The sequence below is a fragment of the Myotis daubentonii genome, chromosome 20 (genome assembly GCF_963259705.1).
Source record: "Myotis daubentonii chromosome 20, mMyoDau2.1, whole genome shotgun sequence".
In the NCBI taxonomy this organism is placed as follows: domain Eukaryota; kingdom Metazoa; phylum Chordata; class Mammalia; order Chiroptera; family Vespertilionidae; genus Myotis; species Myotis daubentonii.
Genome location: NC_081859.1, coordinates 6697120 through 6719113, shown reverse-complemented (window position 1 = coordinate 6719113; position 21994 = coordinate 6697120). Strand labels below are relative to the sequence as shown.

The following is a 21994-nucleotide window of genomic DNA, read 5'->3' as shown; positions in this document are numbered from 1 at the left end:
ATTTTCAGAACTACCCAAGAATAAGCTTGCCTATTGGCTTCTTCCGTGACTTCTACTGGTTTAAAGAAAGGCCAGTGACTGACATCTCTTATTATTCAGCAGCAGTTGAATATTCAGGATTGAAAAGCAGAGAATAGTGCAACATGGCAGTCATACTTAAATTATATGGAATCTTGGCCGTTGTTTCTTCCCCACAACCGTGGTCCTTGGGTCCCCTATACATCAGCAGGAAAATAGGATTTGTGTACTGAATTTTATTTTGCTGACTGCGTTCCAAAACGACATATATTCTGCTTAATAAAGGACATATGTAACAGTAACAAACTATAAAACATCATTTTTTAAAATTAACATTTGTCAAGTACTGGCAGGTACTAGATCTTCCTGAGGGTATGAAAATAATAGAGCCCAGCCACCGCGGCTCAGTGGTTAGCGTTGGGAGCAGTTTGGGGGGCCGCTGTGACGATGATGAATCCGGAAGCTCTGTGTTGCTTAGGTTGAAATGTAGGAGAGCACACGTGAGTCACATCATTAGACTGTGGCAGTGATCCGAGGGGCAGTAGGACCTATATACAGGGTGTCCCAAAATTCACGCAAGATTTGAATTTTGCGTGAGCATTAACAACAACAACGACAAAAAATAAAAGCCTAATTTTACTTGGTTTATTGAAGCTGATTCTAATATCTGTTGCCCTTTGATTTCAATCCCTTCCATTTGATAAGCATGACCAACTACCAATTATCGCCCAGGAGCAGGGACAATGAAGGCCAATGAAGACCACGGCTTTGCGTATGTGCCAGCAAAGCTGTGGAGGCCATTTACCCGATGTGCTATTCCATACATAACACTATACTGTATACTTTATGAATCAATAACAAATTAACAATTTTTAATTATAAACCTGTGTTTTCTATCAAAATTACTTATTGTGTGAATTTTGGGACACCCTATAGAAAGTGGGAGTGGGAATGGGAAGGAATGGGTGGGCATATGTGCCAATGGCTGCTCTTGAAAGTAAACAAACAAGGGTAGGTGGTGGCATAAAGATCAAAGATGACTCTCATCCTAGATCCCGATGCTGCACAGATTGGTAAATAACTAAGTGAAAATTTGGGGCTCAAGGGACAACTAAAAGAAAGAAAAATCAAGATGCTACTTGAGGATGATAAGGTAATTTACATTTTAGATTATTGAGTTGGAGCTGCTGGCAGGACACATACTGAAATGTCCTTAGAGAATTTAAGGGACTGAAGTTTTGCCCACCTGAGCTGCCTTTTTGGGATATTGATTTAAGCTATTTATTGAGAAGACTTAGAGGGACCCTTTGACCCTCCCCCTCTCTCCTGCCCAAAAGATTCAGGCAGAGAAACCTGCTTTAAGAAGGAGTTCTTAGGATTTAAAGTAAGCATGGTAAATAAGAGGGCTTCAGACAGGGGCTGGTGGTTCTCAACCTTCTGGCCCTTTAAATACAGTTCCTCATGTTGTGACCCCCAACCATAACATTATTTTCGTTGCTACTTCATAACTGTCATGTTGCTACTGTGATGAATCGTCATGTAAATATCTGATATGCAGGATGGTCTTAGGCGACCTCTGTGAAAGGGTTGTTCGACCGCCAAAGGGGTCGCGACCCACAGGTTGAGAACCGCTGGGTTAGTGGCTACCTCCTGTGTCCGATTGTTTGTGACTTGCCCGGCAAGGATTTGCCTGCCGTATGTGTTCCCCTCTTCCTCAGCTCCCTGTCAGTGGCCCCTCTCACTTCTGGAATCGAAGACCCCATACCCCACCATCGGTATTCCAGAAACACCGCAGTACAATGTAGAGTGTCATCTGCAAAACTTTCCCATGGCTACTGGTTCTGAACTTGTCCTTTCAGATGGCTAAGCTGTGACTTGACCAAACTGGAAGAAAATCTGACTGATTTTTAAGGGACTCTGCTGTCTAGCTTAGCCCACAGTTTACTCAGTTATGACTGGACATTTAATACACACACACACACACACACACACATACACACACACACACACAACGATTACTAGGTGGGATTTCTAAATGTCAATAAATATAACAAAATCTAGGATTACGTTTTGGCCTGAGTTCAGATGTGAAAGAGTTTGTTAATCAGCAGGTGGTTGTGTCCCCCCCCCCCCCCCCCAGTTTCTAAAAAGTACCTGCTAGCTCTTGTCTCTCCTCCCCTCTCCCATATTCTCTCTCTAATATTGAAGACAGAAAGAAACCTAAATAAGTGATTTAACAAAAACAGGCATATTGGTTTCAGAGAACATTGGAACTTTGGTAAAGTTACTAGCATTTTCCTTTTCACTCTAATATATTGAGAAATAACTGAAGCGATTGGAAATAACACTATTATTTATAAAATAATGTATTCCACGTGACAATACTTAAAATGTACTTAAATTGTCTATTTTTACACGAACACAGCAAGATTTTAAAATTTTTATTTATGGATTTTAGAGAAAGGAAGGGAGAGAGAGAGAGAGAGAGAGAGAGAGAGAGAGAACACCATGGATTTGTTGTTCATAAGGGGATCGAACCCACTACCTTGGCATATTGGGATGATGCTCTAACTAACGGAGCTATGTAGCCAGAGCCGAAGCCAACAGTTTTAAATACAGTGGTTAAATCAGTAATCTGCTCAGTAGTGTAACGTAGAATTTGCAGGTCTATGAGTTGGGGATCTCAGGCCTTTGGTTCCTGTGACACCTGAACTCAGTAAGGGGCTTCTTGAAGTTGTTTATGGGATCAAACACCCAGAGCCTGTGTTTGCCTTTCTTGCAAGGACAAGCACAATGAAACAGTGTCAGCCTCTTTAATAAACTAAACCAAACTATCAAAGAACAGTAAACACCTCCGCTTCCATTTGAATTCTCAAATTCCTTCTTGGGGATTTTTAGGCATTATAGCAGTTGGCATACATAAGGCATGACATCAGCATGCCCTAAGATCGCAGGGACTGGGTCTTTTAATATATTTACTTGCCTAAGTGCTCCTCCTTTTCCCTCCCTCCCCCTTCCTGTCGTTCCCCTCTGCAGGACTGGCTCTCTCTACCCACTGTGAGCTCATACGTGGTCTTTCACTCCCAGCATGTGGTCTCAGAGCCGCAGCAATATCACCTGGGAACTTCCAGAAAAGCACACTCCCAGTCCCACCCCAGTCCTCAGAGTCAGGATCGCTGGGGATGGGACTCAGCAGTCTGCCCCCTAGCAGGTCTTCTAGGAGGTTCTGACGCACACTCAGGTTTGCGAATGCCCATTGGAACTATTGGTCTCATGCAGGGCGGGGAACCTTTGTTCTGCCAAGGGCCATTGGGGTGTTTATAACGTCATTCGCTTTATATAATCACGTCATATAAATTTGTGTTGCTATGAAAAAAGCTCCTAGATTTATTGAATTTTGAGTCCCGCCTGCGGTTGCCTTGGCAGGGCCGGACCAGATGACTTCTCAGGCCTTGCACAGCCCGCGGGCGGACGTTCCCCACCCCTGGCCTAATAGTTAGAAATGTATCCCTTCTTCTTATTGAGAAAGGTGTATCCGCATACTATAAAAGTCACCGTTTTAAAGCATACAATTCAGTGGGTTTTAATGTATTTAAAACTGTCACCACTGTCTAATCCAGGGGTGGGCAAACTTTTTGACTCGAGGGCCACAATGGGTTCTTAAACTGGACCGGAGGGCCGGAACCAAAGCATGGATGGAGTGTTTGTGTGGACTAATGTAAATTCAAAGTAAACATCATTACATAGAAGGGTACGGTCTTTTTTTTTTTTTTTTAGTTTTATTCATTTCAAACGGGCCGGATGCGGCCCGCGGGCCATAGTTTGCCCACAGCTGGTCTAATCCCAAAACATTTTTATCACCCAAAAAGAAACTGCATACCTATGAGCAGTCACTTCCTATCTTCTGTCCTCCCCCCAGCCCCAGGTACCCACGAATCTACCTGTTGTTTCTATGGATTTGACTGTTCTGGATATTTCGTGTAAATGGAATCATACAATATGTGACCTGTTGTACCTGGATTTCACTTAGCATATTTTCAAGGTTCATTCCTGTGGTAGCATGTATCGGTGATTCTTTTTCTTATGGCTGAATAGTGTCCCGTTGATGGATACATCGGGTTGATCCAGTCTTCTGCTGATGGGCATTTGAGTTGTTCCTTGGCTGTTATGAATAATGCTGCTCTGAACATTTGTGTACACATTTTTTGTGAATATGTTTTCAGTTCTCTTGGGGGTATACAGTTGATTCTCTTTATTTGTTCTAGTTGTATTTCAGAAAGACTGCCCACGCTGAATTGGTGCCTACTGAGTGATCACTTCGCAGGGAAATATAGGACTAGGTTACTTTGAGTTTCGGGTTACATTTTAAATAAAATATATTTTTATTGATTTCAGAGAGGAAAGGAGAGGGAGAGATTTAGAAACAGCAGTGATGAGAGAGAATCATTGATTGGCTGTCTCCTGCACACCCCCTTCTAGGGATCGAGCCTGAAATGTGGCATGTGTCCTGTCTGGAATCGAACTGCGACCTCCTGGTCCACAGGTCTACACTCAACCACTGAGCTACACCAGCCAGGCTAGAGTGACATTTTTGACAACCAGTCAATACTTGTCTTGTGTGTGTTTCTCTTTAACACACATCACAGCCTTTTTGAGCTTAGGAACTCTAGACAGCACTGCACATTACATTTGGGGGCCATTTTAAACAGTGAAATTACCAAGAAAAATCACAAAGATGTGAACAGAGGGGCACTACAGACTGTGGAAAGAACACGTGTTTACAGTCTGAGAGCTGAACCAAGAGCGCAGCCACCTGCACATCCTCACCTGGGCTCACATTCTCCACCTCTGCACGTGCATGCCTGACGCCTGCGAACGCTCCGAGGGGTTACTTTGGGTCACAAATAAATTTCAGCCAGTTTGTAAATACAGAATCCTCAAATAATGACAGTCAGCTGTACCTCCGGGTGAAATTGCTGAGTCATGTGGTAACTCTGTGTTAATTTTCTGAGGAATTGCTAGACTGTTTTCCATAATGGCTGCATCATTTTACATTCCCACCCGGGTCGCACTTTCTCCATATTCTTGCCAACGCGTGTTTTTCCTTCCTTCTTTCGGTTATAGCTATCTGAGTGGATGTGGAGTGGTGTCTCGCTGTGGTTTTACTGTGCATTTCCGTAGTGATTAGTGATGTTGAGCATCTTTCCATGTGCATATTAGCCATTTGTATCGTTTCTTCGGAAAAATGCCTATTTTCATACTTTGGTTTCTTTTAGATTGGATTATTTGTCTTTTTATTGTTGAATTGTAAGTTTTTATGTGTATTATGGATACTAGCCTCTTAGATATATGATCTGCAAATATTTTTTTCCCATTCTATGGGTTGTCTTTTTTGATGCATGCAAGTTTTTTTATTTTGATGAAGTCCAATTTTACCTATTTTTTTGTTTCATCGCTTGTGCTTTGGCGTTATTTTCTTTAATTTTGAAAGTGCTATCTTCATATAATTAATCAGTACAGCCTGTTAAAAGAATTGTTTCCATGTTTTCAGTAAAGAAATCATGGAGAATTCGATTTTATGATTTCAGTAAATGATCACTTATTTGCCAGTGGACGTCATTTGTCAATTTAAAGTGGTTGTTTGCAGGTATTTACCAGGTTTTTACGTTGTGGCTGTGGCATCAGCAGGGCCCACATGTTAAGGCCGCGTCAGTTTCATTTACCAAAGTGCTGGTTTTGTTTGGGAACACTGAAGAGAAGCACTTACAACTTTTAAACAGTATTTTCTTCTTTGAAAAAAGAAGACTCTTCCTCTTTTAAAAACGAGGAACTTTCTGCCCTAAAAAGCAGGGTCTCAAAAGCCATTTGTGAAGGAACAAAAATCCCCGGAACTCGGAAATAAACACGGATGGGTGTTTATTTGTGTTAGTTTAAATGTAGTAGCCCCGCGTGTCAGAAAACTGAATCTGCGACACTTAAGTTAGTCTAAGCAAGCAAATAATATCAGCTAGCATGGCTTTAATCTACTAAGTAACTTTAAATCCAAGAGATCAAAGGAACGCATAACTAAAAACAGCCCTTCGAGCAGTTTCTCCGTAGAAGCAGGAAAAGGCTAGAAATTACATGTCACCTTCATATCCTGGCTTGTGACCTTGTGCTCAGATCAAGCCCCTCTGTGTGCCAGCTGTTACCGTTATTAAGACCTTGCCCCTAGGGGTTAAGTAGGAGGGAAACTCCTGCCCTATAGGGGAGCAAACACTGCGAGTCCCAGCCCCTAACACGCCTCATTCAAAGCGAGCGAGCGGCACCTTCTTGTCATTCGGTCTGCCCTGCGCTCGGCTGCGGCTGCAGCTGCTGACTCCTGCCCAGCTCTGCTCGCTTTCTGCGTCCCTGTGTCCCTGCAGCGGTTGGGGCTTTTGCTGCTGCGATCCTTTGCTGACCCAAAGGAGCTGGAACTTCCTTCTTTCAACATCAAGGTAATGCTTTGCCTCCTGCCCATTTGTTATCTGGGGAGACTGGACTTGAAAAACTGGACTTTGTCCTGTGCTTCTAAGAGTTGAATTTAAAATTCCAGCTTGCAATTTCTTTTCGGAGTAAACTTGGAAGGGCTTCTCCATGCATTGAAATCCGATATTTATTTAAATTGTCGTCTTGCATTAGAAGGTGAGGCAAGCCATTTCTTAGGAAAGTTTATTAAAATGTGCTTTCTTTATGAAGTTGGAAGGAAACCGCAGATTTAAAGCAGCGTAAACCATTGTTTCCTGCTTTGAGGTTTTCCTTTAACCACTATCTAAATCAGAGAATTTAAAAAAGATGTGCTACTCTTTACCCATTAGTAGCAAACTAGACGCAGAATTATAGGAATGACTTTAATCGCTTTTGTGAATCAGATAGTGTAAGAAAGTAAGAAAGCATCAGCATCTTTCCACCTATAAAAATAGAAGTCTCGTGAAGAACCACTTAGGGACTGAACTTCCAGGCAAGTTTAATTCTTATCAGTGTTCATTTCGAAGACACAGCTTGGTATACATCCTCCAGTTGTATTTGAGTCCATTAAATGCCCTATGATGAACTATATGCATTTCAATTGTAATAACGGTAATTACATTATAATTGGATTTACTACTTAAAGCAGAAGTCAGAATATATTTGTCATATTTACTTTTGTTTAAAATGAGAATGGATGGTTTATATGTGACTGGTAGAAAAATTCAAACTAGTTTAACCTGTGAAATATTTGTGTACATAGCAAAAGGTACATCTGAGAAAATTAGATAAAAATTTCATAAAACAGATTTCATGCAAATTATGGACTGATCATAATGACTTCAGTGAAAATGCAAGAAATAGACAACGTACTTCACAGTTTGCTAAAATATTATTTGACAGGTATTCCTGTTGAAGGAAAAATGAAATATGTACTTTTTAACCACCAGAGGGTTATTATAGATGATCGTCTTTATAATTTAATGAAACCCCAGGTCCCTTTGATGGCTGGGAAGTCCCCAAACTCTGTCAATAAACTAAACCAGTGTCTCACTGTAGACAGTAGGGTCACTGTTTCCCATGGCTTTAATGTCTGCTGACACATTTCTACTTTTTAAAATGTTAAAATAAGTAGTCTTTTTGCAATATTTTATTTATTTTACAATATTGCATTTCTACAAAAAACTATCTGAGAATGCTTTCGCTGCCAAAACCTTGTATATCGGAGTATTTCATTGGACTGTGCTCCATTTGTAGTTTGCAGTAGGCAAAAATAAGGCAGAGTATTTTTAATGCTTACACCTCAGACCTGAATGATAGAACCGTGAGCATGAGCTAGTTGTATTGATTAGGCAAAAAAAGAAAGAGAGAAAGGTAATATTGAAGAATCTGGAATGATGGCCCTGCAAAGCAGTTGAGAAAATACATGTTACTGGTGAAAAAGGTGAAGGGATTAAGAAACAATAAAAGATGCAGATAACAGTATGGTGATTGCCAGAGGGAGAGGGTGTTTGGGGAGGTGGTAGAGGGCAGAGTGGGGATAGAGGGAAGGAGACTTGACTTTGGGTGGTGAGCGCACGATGCGGCGTGCAGATGATGTGTTACAAGGCTGTAACCAATGTCACCCCAACAAATTCAATTAAAAAAAGAGAAAAGAAAAGAAAATGCATGTCACCCTTGCCTCAGGCTGGGAAATGACTCATATGCCTTATAAAATTGATTCAGCCAACATTGTCATCTAATCCCAGTGGCTTTGTCATTTATACTGAACCAATAATCAGCCCTTGGCAAGCGGTGGGGAACCTGCTTTTCAGTGTTTGCTGGGCACCAGTCCCTCACCTTTCGTTGTAACTGCTGAGCTCCTGGGGCTGGAGCAGAGCGCTCACTCACAGCTCCTCTTACCACTCGTGTGGGCGACGCACAGCCTTCGCACGCTGACTGTGAACATTTCCCAGTTTTTAAAAATTGTAATTTATTGATCACATCCTAACACAGGAAGTAGACAAATGAACTGCTTAGCCTGCCAGCCTGTCGGAAAAAATATAAAACAAAGCAACTATAGCAAATTAGAAAAGGGAGATTTGGGGAAGAGGGTGCCTTTATTCTCTGTCTTCTGTTCTTTTGTCATTTTAATCTGTATTAAACAGGCTCGCTTATGACAGGCCCACATGTGAGATTGTAAGGGAAGTATTCAGGGGGAACGCTACAGGTGCTCACATGCCTATAAATAAGGAACCCGCCTAGGTAACAGAACAATATGATTTAATTACCTCTGTGTGCAAGCAGGAATCCCACAGGAACAGTAAATATCATTTCAGTTCATCTAATACACACAAGAAAGCAAATAGCAGAAATCATCAGCATTTATAGGGTAATTTAAGTAAAGAATGGAAAAAGGCCTCTGAAAGGTGTATCCAGGCTCTTATTACTAAATTAATTTCCTGACCCAATTCAAGTAAGAAAAGATGTTTTCCTACGCTTAACATCTCAGAGCCCTTTAAGTAAAAATGTGTTTCATGCAAAAACTCTGAGAGCCATTTCCCAGGTCGCTCAGTGGGCGGAGGGACCCCTTGGATGTCTGGGGCGGGGGTGGGGGGGTGGTTCCTGCGGGGAGAACCCATCTGGAAGCTGCTCTAGGAATCTCATTTGCTGCTTCTCAAACTTCCCCAAGCAGCAGGGAGTGGGGCCTGGTGGCATCAGAGACTTAGCATTTGTGGGAAAAGCTGAGATGATTCCAAGTGTAGCATTAAAACCTGCACCTTGCCATCCAAGTCAGACAACTTCCAAGGCCTTTATGGTGATTGGTCTCCGTTTCTGACTTTATGGGAGATGCCGTAAGAACTCTCCCCATCTTCTGCCTCACAGCGTCTGGGAATAGACGTTTCTTAATTGGATTGACCTCTGCGATGGATTTTTCCTTTGGGCTGCTAAGTCTGAGGTTTCGAGATGTGTGAAGTCCTAGACATGCGTGGTGACTTCAGACGCGTGTGATCCCTTCGGCAGCATTGATGATGCTCCGTAATCTGAGCCTGTTTCTGAGCAGGACGGGGGGGGGGGGGGGGGGGGGGGGGGCGGGGCGGGGTACAGGAACATTGCTCACTTATAACTTGCCTGTTTTGCGATGTTAGTGGAGCCAAATAGTTTGAGATGAAATATTATGGCCTCGCGATAGGCCTCTCCCATCTTGAGGGACCTGCTTATTACCAAGGCATCTTGTAATTCTCATTTGGCGGGGAGGTGGGGCAGGGAGCAGGCCTGGGGTCTGGAGGCGGTCTGATCCGAGAATTGGAACATTTAAGATGCTTAAAATGCAGTCAAAATCTTCCCCTTTTCTTCATTACTGGTTTATTCTTTTTGCATAAAACTTTAGGAAACGTGCCTTTATAATAGAGGGGCTTGGGCTTCGTGTTTTGGAGATTGGCAGGGGTTGGGGTATAGTTTTCCTTGAGGGTTAAATGAACTCATGAGGCAAATTGGCTATATCCTGAACTTTATTCAGATGATCTCTAAGTGATTGCGGTTATGTGACCACTCGTTTATGTCTGTACAACATTGTTCCACATACATTCTGCCCTGTTCTCTCTGAAAGTAATGTCTTAATAAAGGTTTCTCTTCACCCTTGTCCCCATGCTTACACTTACCCCTTTTCATTATAACCAACAAAAAGTTAAGATAAGCAAATACTACAGAGCATACCTAACATGAAGTACTCAGTCCAGTATTTTAAAATTATACAGCCACATTCTTTATTTCAAGCAATATGTTTTGAATGTTGACTCTTTTGAGTGGCATTTGCTTGCTCTTATAAATTGACTAGAGGCCTGGTGCACGAAATTCGTGCACTGAGGAGGGGAGACCCCTCAACCTGGATTGCGAGAGGGCACAGGCCAGGCTGAGGTACTCCACCAGTGCACAATTGGGGCTGGAGGGACACGGGAGGTTGGCCAGCCGGGGAGGGACTGCAGGAAGGCTCCAGGGCATGTCCCACCCATCTTGCTCAGTCCCAATATGCCAGACCCCAGCAGCAAGCTAACCTATCAGTCAGAGCGTCTGCCCCCTGGTGGTCAGTCCACGTTATAGCGAGCAGTTGAGCAGCCTTAGCATATCATTAGCATATTATGCTTTGATTGGTTGAACAGATGACTGGATGACCGGACACTTAGCATATTAGGCTTTTATTATATAGGATTAGCATTACTTTTATAAACTGTAAGTCATTGGTTCTCACCCCTTGCTGCACAGTAGAATCATCTGGGGAGTATTTTTAAAAATATGAATGCTGCCCTAGCTGGTTTGGCTCAGTGGATAGAGTTTCAGCCTTTGAATAAAAATATATTTTAAAAGAATACTAATGGCCACACCACATTACAGTATGGATTAAATCATAACCTCAGGGCCTGTGTCTATAATTTTTTATTTGTTTATCACTGGAGTGACTGTAATGTGCAGAAAGGGCTGAGGCTGCTGTAATAGATTTGTTACTTGTGGATATTTATGATATTTATTGCATTTCCTTCAAGATTTGCAGCAGACTCTCAGTGAATGTCTTGGCTGGTTCTTGGGTTAGTTGACAACCTCTCAGAGGACTTTCTAGAATTTGAAAGATATTTCAAATATCTATCTATTGATAGATATTTCTGATTATAGAAAACTTCTCTAGTTTTGTTTTGTATATTCTTTATTATACAAAAGAACATAAGTCTCCAGACTTAAGATTCAATAGAAATTAGTGCAACTTAATAAAACTAGTGAAATACAATTTTTTTTTTAAATCCTCATCCGAGGATATTTTTCCATTGATATTTTAGAGAGAGTGGAAGAGAGAGGGAGAGACAGAGAGAAATATCGATGTGAGAGAAACACATTGATTGGTTGGCTCCTGTACGAGCCCTGACCAGGGCCCGGGCCGGGGAGGAGCCTGCAACCGAGGTACATGCCCTTGTCGGACTCAAACCCGGGACCCTTTGGTCCGCAGTCTGACGCTCTATCCACTGAGCCAAACTGGCTAGGCCTGGAATAGAATATTTTAAGGGGAATTTAAATTCATCTGAAATAGGAACTCAAAAGATATAAGAAACCTCTCTCTCTCGATCAAGAGCATTGATGCTTATGAATATAGCACTTGTAAGTGTGGGAAAAAGTGGTGACGATTCTGTGGACTGATAAGTTTTATGGATGAACTTGGGAAATATCTCTCTCTTGAAATATATATGTAGGAAGATAGCTTTTATGCTAAAAAGAGGATGTTACTGACTATCATTTACCCCAGATTGTAAAAGATAAACTTTATTTTATACCCACATTTCTCTTCCCACATCGATCTGTTACCAAAGGCACATTGGACATAAAATAAATGAGAGAAATAAGATTCGTGTTTCCACAGCCCTGACATTCCTATTGCTCACCCCGCAGGTATAATGGCTCTGCCTTGACAGCCTAACTCATATCCAGCAACGAGATGCTTCCTAAATTCAGGGTCTTCAGATGTGCTATGGCACATACACTGTGATATCTTCCTAAGGTCATTTGATTTTTGTTGTTGCAAATATGAAAGGTAGAGGACTTTGCCTGGCAATTTTAATTGTTTCCCTGTATCATAAAGCTCTTTGTAAATATTATGAACATTTTTTGTAATAATGAAACGTATAACATTTACAGTTTATCGGTGCCTTTATCAATATATATCTCATATGGCCCTAGCTGGTTTGGCTCAGTGGATAGAGTGTCGGCCTGCAGACCAAAGGGTCCCAGGTTCGATTCTGGGCAGGGGCACATGCCCGGGGTTACGGGCTCGATCTAGGGCAGTGATGGCGAACCTTTTGAGCTCGGCGTGTCAGCATTTTGAAAAACCCTAACTGAACTCTGGTGCCGTGTCACATATAGAAATTTTTTGATCTTTGCAACCACAGTAAAACAAAGACTTATATTTTTGATATTTATTTTATATATTCAAATGCCATTTAACAAAGAAAAATCAACCAAAAAAAAGTTTGCGTGTCACCTCTGACGCGCGTGTCATAGGTTCGCCATCACTGATCTAGGGCGTGCAGGAAGCAGCCAATCAATGATTCTCTCTCATCATTGATTTTTCTCTCTCTCCCTCTCCCTTCCTCTCTGAAATCAATATATATATATATGTATATATATATATATATATATATATATATATATATATATATATCTCATATTAAAAGAGGTTATATAAAAGTGTTAGGTAGGTTTTCATTTTCAACATTGGTATTAGTTATCATAAGTTTTATCTACCTTCTTAATAATATAATTTACTAGGAAAGTAGTACATTTTCATTGTAAAAGAATAGTAATCTTTACTTTTGGATTTTTTGCTTTTTCATGGTGTGATGGAAAGCAAACTAATATCTAGAAAGTTCTTATGAAATGTGTATTTAGGGTATTCTCAAATGTATGACACTGTGTTTTGGGAAAATGGTTTCTGACGCATTGCGGTTTATGCTGAAGGGAAATAATAACTATCATTATTTTTGTATAGTTCTTTGCAACATATAAAATGTTTATAGATGACTAAGTGAAGATATTTAGAAGTGTTCTTACTGAAGGAGAGTTTAATGGTAGAAAGTTCATGAACTCGAAGAAAATTTAATTTGTCTCAGCAGGGGTGGAGATTATATTTCCTTATTTAAGACCATTCTTTATAGTTCCTTAAAAGTGCCGATTCTTTATTAAAGATTCAGATTTGCTGTCAGGTCACAAGGACATTACTTTGAAATAGTCTAAATGCTGCATGACCGCCTGGCCGGTGTTGCTCGTTGGCTGAGCATTGACCCATGAACCAAGAGGTTGCTGGTTTGATTCCTGGTCGGGGCACATGGCCTGGGTTGTGGGCTCGATCCTCAGTAGGGGGTGTGCAGGAGTCAGTTGATCGGTGTTTCTGTCTATCCCTCTCCCTTCCTCTCTCTCTATAAATCAATAAAAATATATTTTTTAAAATGCTGCATGACCATCAAGGCCAGTCCATGGCCTTGCTCTTCAGGCCTTCATAACATGATACTTAATTCACTGAAATATGTTTCTTAAGTGCGGGATTGTGCCTTTTAAGACTATCTTGGGAAATATTTTTCATGTGGACCTTCAGACCGAACTTTATATCAGTAGCCTCTAGTGGGCCTATAAAAGCTAGCTGAACTTGGCAATGCCCTAGGAGCATCCTGAGGTAGTGGAAAAGCCTTGCTTTCCGAGACATACTCGTCTGAGATTGAATTTTAATCATGTGATTTGGAGGGGTTATACTTTAATATTTTTGACCCTCAGTTTTCTCTGTAATGGTTTAATAATATCTTCATGGAGGTGTTGCAAAGAAAGTATTTCACACAGTGAGTTGTTAAAAAACACACACACATTTTTAATAGTCCGTTGAGGGAAAAGATATTCTGGGAGACAAAACCTAGTTGATGTCCTTATCCTGAATAGCCCCCGGGAGCAGATGCCTAAAACCCAGTTCTTTGTCAGTTTCTCTGGTGCTTTTAGAGAAGCTCTTTGTTCTCTGGCCACAGCACTAAGTATGAATAAGTCAGTTTAGTACCAGTGATCAGGAATGAGACCATCATTTGGGGCTAAGCATCAAGCGGTTTTAAGAGGAGCTGTTTTATATTAAATCAGGATTGGTAAGTAATGGGTATGGTACCCCCAGACTCCTTTATCCCCAGTGTGGAAAGACCCCAGCGGTCTCTCTACACCCATCTATTGATATGGAGGACCGCTGGAGAGAAAAGGACAAGCTCACCCAGTTACCTGGGCAGGTGCTTTAGTCCATGTGTGTGTTGCTCTGAAGAGGCTAAAGATTTCACTGGTTGTTTTTCTATGCACACAACAGTTGGGGTCAGAAAATAAGCCAGAATTAAACTTGGTTGTCAGTTAGAACCACTGTTGTTAAAATTTGTTGCTTTTCTCTGTTTTAATCAGAAAAAAATGGGCCTCTCTTTCTCTGTCGAGTGTTGTCCTGTCCCTACTTGTTCTATCCATCTGCTTTAATTGTGCGTCCTTTTGTCATTGCTTCAGCCTCATTCTCTTGTAGGCGCCCCGCCTAGTTTGTGGCCAGGCCTTGCTACACAAAATGCTTTCCGGGACCAGCAGGTGGCCATGCTGTTGGCAGCTTGCTGCCCCACTCCACAGGGGCTCTATCAGAATCTGCACGGTAGCATCACCCCCAGGTGGTCCTTAATGCCCGAGAAGCACTGGGCTAGTGTTGTGTATTTTTTAAAATATATTTTTATTGATTTCAGAGAGGAAGGAAGAGGGAGAGATAGAAACATCAATGATGAGAGAGAATCATCGATTGGTTGCCTCCTGCGCGCCCCCTGTTGGGGATCGAGCCCACAACCCGGGCATGTGCCCTGACCGGGAATCGAACCGTGACCTCCTAGTTCATGGGTTGATGCCCTACCACTGAGCCACACCGGCCGGGCAGTGTTGTGTATTTTATCTAGTGAACCTATGCTATCGGAGCATCGCTCTCCTGAAAAAGATGATTGGCTGCACCGTGGGGCCTTGCTGGTGATCCAGTCTTGCCATTTCTGGTTAAGTTTGGTGTTATGGAACCTCATGAAGCAAAGGGTTACCCTGGAACACATCACCTGAGCTTATGAATGTAGTTTAGCCGAAAGCCCTCCAAACCTTGGCATCAGGCTTTGAGGGGACCACTTAAGGCCGACTGTGTCTCAGGTTTTCTTTTGCAAAATGGAGTGGCAATGCCTGCCACACCTGCTCTTCTGAGGGCTATTAGGAGGAGCAACTCAAGAGAGCTCATGCGTGGGAAAGTGTTTGGAAATACCAAAGCGGTGTGCTGGTGTGGCTGTTGTGGGGTGAAGGTGATGTGCCTGCAGGCCGGAGGAGCTGTTTGTGAAGGATGGTGATGGCTTTGCTAAGTGGTTCCCGTGGTAATGGGGGCAGGTCTGTGTATCCTCTTCAACAATACATTTATATTCCAACTTGACAGTTTGCTGGCCACGCCAGCAGTTCTGACTTCCAGTTCCAAGTAGTTACCATGCGCTTTTCATAACGCTCTATTTAGATGTTGAACCACCTCAACAGTTTGCATCCTTTGGGTAAATTTGGCATCATTAGCACGTCTTGGCATGTAATATGTTGACAAATAAAATGTCCATAATTCAAACAGATCCTATTAGGATTATATGGTAGCATTTTCAGTGAGATACAACTTGTTTTTGAAGCATGGTGATTTCCTTATGCCTTATGGGTGCTGAGTTTCCTGAGTCCCAGACCAGAGTAGGATATAATCGCTCGACCCTTCTCCTCACGTGAACCCTGATGACTTTTCTCTCTACATTCCAGCATGACTGAAATGTGGCGTGTGTCTTCTCTGTCGTGTCTGCTTAATGCTTATGGAACCAGTCAGAGTGCTCTTGGCTTAGATAGCTTTAGTCCAACAAGCAATAATTATGTTTCTGAAAATTTGGAAGCTGTAAGATAAGATATATTTTTGGAACATATGTTTACATATATTTTTGAATATTTATTTTTCTGAATAGTTTGTATTCATATGTTCTTATTCCCTAGCTCCATTTTCATTCCCTGCTTTCTCCACTTGATATATTGTGCAGGGTGTTATTGTAAACGAGCACATATATAGCAGCAGATAAACATTTTTAGATGCAGCCAGTGAATAGGTATCTGGTTATCCTTTAAGGTAAAATAAGTTTGCTTTTGCATATTGATATTAATTACCTTTTGTTCATTATTAGTCACTGTGCTAGAAACTTTATGCGTCGTTTTGTTAAAATCCTATATAGAAGATACATTTGTAGTAAAAGTTGCAAGTGGTATGGAAAGTAAAATGTGAAACTTCTCCACCTTCCCAAATGGCCCAGTCCAACCTTCTGTTGCGAAATAATGGTAGCATTTTCTTAAGTCCTTCTACGAATTATCTGTGTGTTCTAACCATGTATTTGTGTCTCCCTCACATTTTGAACAAACTGGATTCATACCGTGTAGGCTGTTCTGCAGCTAGGGTTTATTTACACATGAAGATCGGCTTTGGACTTCTTTCCATAGCGGTAACCCTGAGCCAACTCATTTGTTTTCCTGTTGTACAGCACACCCAACGTATGGACATGACAGAGTTTAATTCTCGTATTGATTTAGTTCGTTTCCTGTTTTCACTGGTACAAACAATGGTGCGGTCAATAACTTTATCCATATATCATCTTTACACATTGTTCAAATATGTCCAAAGGATAAATGCCTAGTAGAATTGTTGGTCAAAGATGAGGGTATTTTAAATTTTGATTAATTGCTCTCTTAGAGGGTGGAACCAATTTGCATTTCAAACAAATTTAACTCTAAGAACAAGCAAGACTTAGAGACCCTAAGAGTGTGAGTAACTTGACCCAGGCTCTCAACTTTCAAACGCAGACCCGGCCAGGCTGTTTCTTCCAAGATACAGATGTCTCGGCTGCCATCTTAAAACACAGCTCTGGCTTTCAGACTAGGGAGCAGCATTCTGTCTTTTTTTATATTCTCACTCAATGAAGCAATAATGATAATTCATCCATTATAAAAACATTGCCCTTTATAGTTTTCAAAACATTTTTGTATTCTCATAATGATCCTATGACATGGACATTGATTACTAGCCTGATTCATACATTTGAAGAACTGAGGCTCAAAGGCAAAACACTTAAATCTTAAAATATAATCAAAAGATGGTTCTTGGCCAAAGGCCTTGTAGCCCCAACACGGTGGAAGCACCCAGAACATTAAAATGCTAATAGAAGAGGTGAAACGGGGAGATGCGATTAGTGGCTGTGACTGTATTGCCGTTGGCATATTAAGCGCATGAACAGGAAACACACTAAAGTCTCTGGCCATGGGCCCCATCACACCTCCAGAAGAGCTGTTTTCTGGCAGCCCTGTGTATTATGGCCCCGGGGAAAACGGGTGATTTCAACATAGCTGTCTTTTAAAATTGTTCATTATATTTGATCCAAAACTGAGTTTAAATTCCCACCGTGAATACCATGATCATTGCATTTCTAATCACAGAGCATTCATTACATTTACAGTAGCTCTTTTTTTATGGTGTTGACTTGCCCTCTGTCTCATCCCCTTTTCTGTTCTATCTTAGGCTCAAATCAAATCTTTTTCTCATTTGTCTCGGTTCTAAAGAGAGAAGCTCTTTTTCTATATGGCCATGGGTCAACTCTTGAGTTCAGATGGAAGCTTTGGTGTTCTCCTGGTCCCCGAATCCTACACAAGTGCATCTACTGAACTGATCCATAGACATCTCTTAGGACAATCTTTCTTCTGGTTTTGCTTTTTATTATTTTTTTACTTCTAATTCATAACTTATAAAGTCAATATGATTTTTCTCATTTTATGATTAAAGACACAATCATAGAAAGCTCATGTGACTTACTTCAACTACGAGCCAGAGTTCAAATTATTCTTTACTATCCACTAGCTCCTAATTCATCGCAAGAGGTCTCCAAGTTACGAAACAGGTTTTGTTCCAGAAACTCATTTGTAAGTCAGTGATTTGGCATTCGAACTGCATTTTACCACATTGGGGGGAAAATGTTATAAATGGTGATTGAGTCCCTTGGCTGGCTGCAAAAATCTGTTTAACTCTTGTGTAACTACAAAATGATGCATTTGTAATTTTTTAAAAAAAGAGGGAATGATAGTTGTAATTCTGGTTACAAAGAAAAAGAAAAACTATTATAATTATTTAAAAAAATATTTGTATTAATTTCAGAGATGAAGGGAGGGGGGTAGAAACATCAATGATGAAGGAGAATCATTGGTCGGCTGCCACCTGCACACCCTACACTGGGCATCGAGCCCATAACTTGGGCATGGGCTCTGACTGGGAATTGAACCATGACCTCCTGGTTCATAGGTCAGTGCTCAACCACTGAGCCACGCTGGCCTGACAAAAAATTACTTTTTCCTGAGGAAAAGCAGATTTGGTTAGAAGATAGGGAAACATGGAATTGACAAGAGCTTAGAGGGGATGTTAGGGCTCTTGGGAGAGTGTTGGAGAAAGATTGATGGCCTCTGTGTTAAGCCCAGTCTCACTTGAAAACTGAGGATTTTATTGTTAGACTAGAAGCCCAGTGCAGGAATTCATGCACCAGTGGGGTCTCTCGGCCTGGCCTGCGGGATCCGGCCGAAACCAGCTCTCCAACATCCCCTGAGGGGTCCTGGATTGTGAGGGGGCTCAGGCCAGGCCGAGAGACCCCACTGGTGTACAATCAGGCCTAGGGAGGGACACGGGAGGGCTCCAGGGCATGTCTGGACTGTCTCACTCAGTCCCGATTGGCTGGACACCAGCAGCAAGCTAACCTTTCCGTCAGAGCATCTGCCCCCTGATGGTGATAGCAAGTGGTTGAGTGGCCTTAGCATATCATTAGCATATTATGCTTTGATTGGTCAAACAGATGACTGGACGACCAGACACTTAGCATATTAGGCTTTTATTATATAGGATACTTTTACTAGCACAACTCACCCAACAGCTGTGATTAGAGTTAATAGGATTGATTGAATTAAACATTTTTTAAAAAAATAGACTCTGAGATGTTAACCAACCTGGGAAGGTAGAACCAAACCATCAAACCAGAAAAGCCTTCCTTCCGTCCTCCTGATGGAAAGGGGAAAGGGAGTCATTGATTTTCCCATTCAGCCCAGTAGATCCCATCAGCTGGTGTAGCGTGGCCGAGGTCAGGAGGGGAGGCTCCGGAGCGTGAGTCATGGGTGGAGGCGAGAAAAAGAATGTGCCCTCGGTATTTGTAGAGTGAGAGCTTCCACTTCTGGGAAATGACTGCATTTATCTCATCCAGCGTTGGCTTCTTACATTATCTAGACTGCCTTTCACTTAAGCGAACAAATAAGCATCTTACATTTCGATTAACTTTTTTTTTAAAGTGCCTTTTTAGATGGCCTTTATGTTCTGTCGTTTTCAGAGCATTTGCACACAGCGTTTTCCTTTTGTTAACAACAAAAGGGAGGATCTGCCCTTCAGTAAACAGAAGCTGAAGTGAGCAGGTCTTGCTGAGACAGCACGCTGAGAAGTGGTGGAGGATTAGAGTTGGTGCCTCCTGGGTCAGTTGGGGCTCTTCCACTCCCTACCTGCCTTCCTCCTAGCTGGATAAGAGAATACATTTCACTGCCATTGCTTGGTGTTGGGTATGTTATCTGAATATTTTATAAAACATATGAAACTATATTTTATAGTATATATGTATACCCAGGAGTGACTCAGTGAAAGAGAGAGCAACGGTATTTACTGCAACAATGCAAAAGCCCTCTCAGTACCCATTATAAAGACAGTTGGATTGGCAGACCCCTTACAAAGTGATGAGAGAGGCAACAGCTCCTTGATTTAATGTATGTTTTGATATTTATAAATGCTTTGTCTTTTTATTAAAACAGTTGATTAAATTCCATCTCTCTTAGCTCTGATACTTATGTAATGGAATGTATGTATGTGTGTGTGTGTGTCTGTGTCTATCTGTGTGTGTTTGAGGAGTTTTATCTAAAAGGTAAATAAATCAGTAATGCTAAATTTGTCTCCTAGCATAATGGGTATCTTCTGGGCATGAGGATGCAGGTGGAAACTCTATGCATTGTTCGGGCATGTTCTGCTCGGAAGTGCCCCTATTGAGTAGTTTTCATGGCGGGTGGAAACACCATGTCCGCAGATGGGAAAGAGGTGGTTTGTCCGGGCACCTGTGGTCCGCAGAGGTGGGGGGAGACTGGAGAGAGGGCGCCCCTGAAGCTGTTTTGTCTGCATAGAAGAGTGCTGTTCCAGAAGGGCTAGCGAGCCAAACCATTCTTTTCCTCTTGTTGGCTTTCATGTAAGGTTAAGTAGACCAATCAGAGCCAGAGTCCTTGTTTTCAAAGAGCTGTTTTTAAGTATCTTCCCTGACTTTCCACAGATTCGCCTGCCTCGCGATAACTGGATGGTTTTATGTCGTTGTCTTCTTTAGGGTCAAGAGATTGGAGCATGGCTATGAGCAATGGAAACAGCGATTGTGTGGTTCTGAGCAATGGCAGCCTCGCAGCCAGCGCAGCCCCCCCGAGCCCCCCGCCCCCCTCGGACGGAGACCTTGCAGCCCAGCAGCTCCCACCCAAAGAAGCACCAAGAGCAAAAGTGAGTCCAAACGGATGCCTGCAAGTAAATGGCACAGTCAAATCGTCCTTCCTGCCTTTAGACAACCAAAGAACGACGCAGCTGTTGCCACCATGCTGCCACCCTTGCCCATACCATCACCCGTTGACTAGCCATAGCAGTCACCAGGAGTGCCACCCCGAGGCCGGCTCGGCGTCCCCGTCTGCTTTGGCCTCGTGTTGCCTGCAGCCCCACTCAGAGTACTCGGCACCTCTGTGTCCACACCATGCCCCTGTTTACCAGACCGCGTGCTGCCTCCAGCCCTCTCCATCCTTCTGCCTGCATCACCCCTGGCCCGACCATTTTCAACACCAGCCTGTGCCACAGCACGTAGCCAACATCAGGTGAGTGGTCCCAACGTTCGGCTAGCCGTCAGCATTCATAATGCGACTGATTATATTGTACGGTCAGGGCACATACAGCCAATAGTGCATAAATAAGTGGAACAACAGATCGCTCTCAAAACCAGTAAATTAACAACAACAAAAAAGATTTACAGAGCAGCGTGCGCCCGCTCCAGCCTGGCGCAGCCTGGCTGGGCCCTGGAGGAAGGGCGTGTGGTTGGAGAGGAGAGGGACGCTGGGACCAAGTCCTGCAGGCACTGTCAGTCACGTTCAGGAGATCGCTAGACTTGATCCTGTGCCAGTGGGAGGTATTATGTGTGTGTGCATGGTTTCTGTGTGTGTTTTTTTATTGTGGAAAAATATATATAACAAAAGTGATCATTTCACCATCTTTAAGTGTGCAGTTCAGTAGCATTAAGTACATCCAGATGGCCATGCAGTCGTCACCACCGTCCATCTCCAGAAGATTCTTCGTCTTCCCAAACTGTAACTCCATACCCATTAAGTCCAATCACTCCCCGTTAGCCTCACCCCCAGCTCCTGCCAGCCACCATTCTCCTGTCTGCCACCAGGAATTTGGCTACTCTAGGGACCTCAGAGAATTGGAATCATAGCGTACTTGTGTCCTTTTGTGAATGGCTGATTTCACTTAGCAAGGTTCATTCACGTTCATCCAAGCCTTAGAGTAGTATGGCAGAGTTCCCTCCCCTTCTAAGGCTGAATAATACCCCATTGTAGGCGTGGATAGGCCACAGTGCGCTTATCCAGTCATCTGCCAGTGGACAGTTGGGTTGCCTCACCCTTTGGCTGTGGTGACTCACACAGCTGTGAACCCGGGTAAACAAATATCTGTTTGCGTTCCTGCTTTCACTTCTTTCGGGTCTACACCCAGAAGCACAATGACCGGATCCTATGGTCATTCTGTTTCACTTTTGGGGAGCCAGCAAACCGTTTCCACAGCTGCCGTGGCGTTTTACAT

The 21994-nt window shown here is 42.5% G+C and overlaps 1 protein-coding gene across 10 annotated transcripts in view; it reads left to right on the top strand.

Moving 5' to 3' along the window:
* Window positions 1-21994, top strand: part of DISP1 (dispatched RND transporter family member 1) — a 116696-nt gene that overhangs the window by 54774 nt on the left and 39928 nt on the right. For 9 of the 10 annotated variants that reach the window (XM_059677510.1, XM_059677512.1, XM_059677518.1 and 6 more), the window contains one exon: window positions 20490-21015. In XM_059677510.1, coding sequence (XP_059533493.1) covers window positions 20490-21015 — 526 coding nt within the window. Of the gene's footprint in view, window positions 1-6351; window positions 6495-20489; window positions 21016-21994 lie in introns of those variants that run through there. The other variant, XM_059677517.1, reaches the window with a different exon arrangement.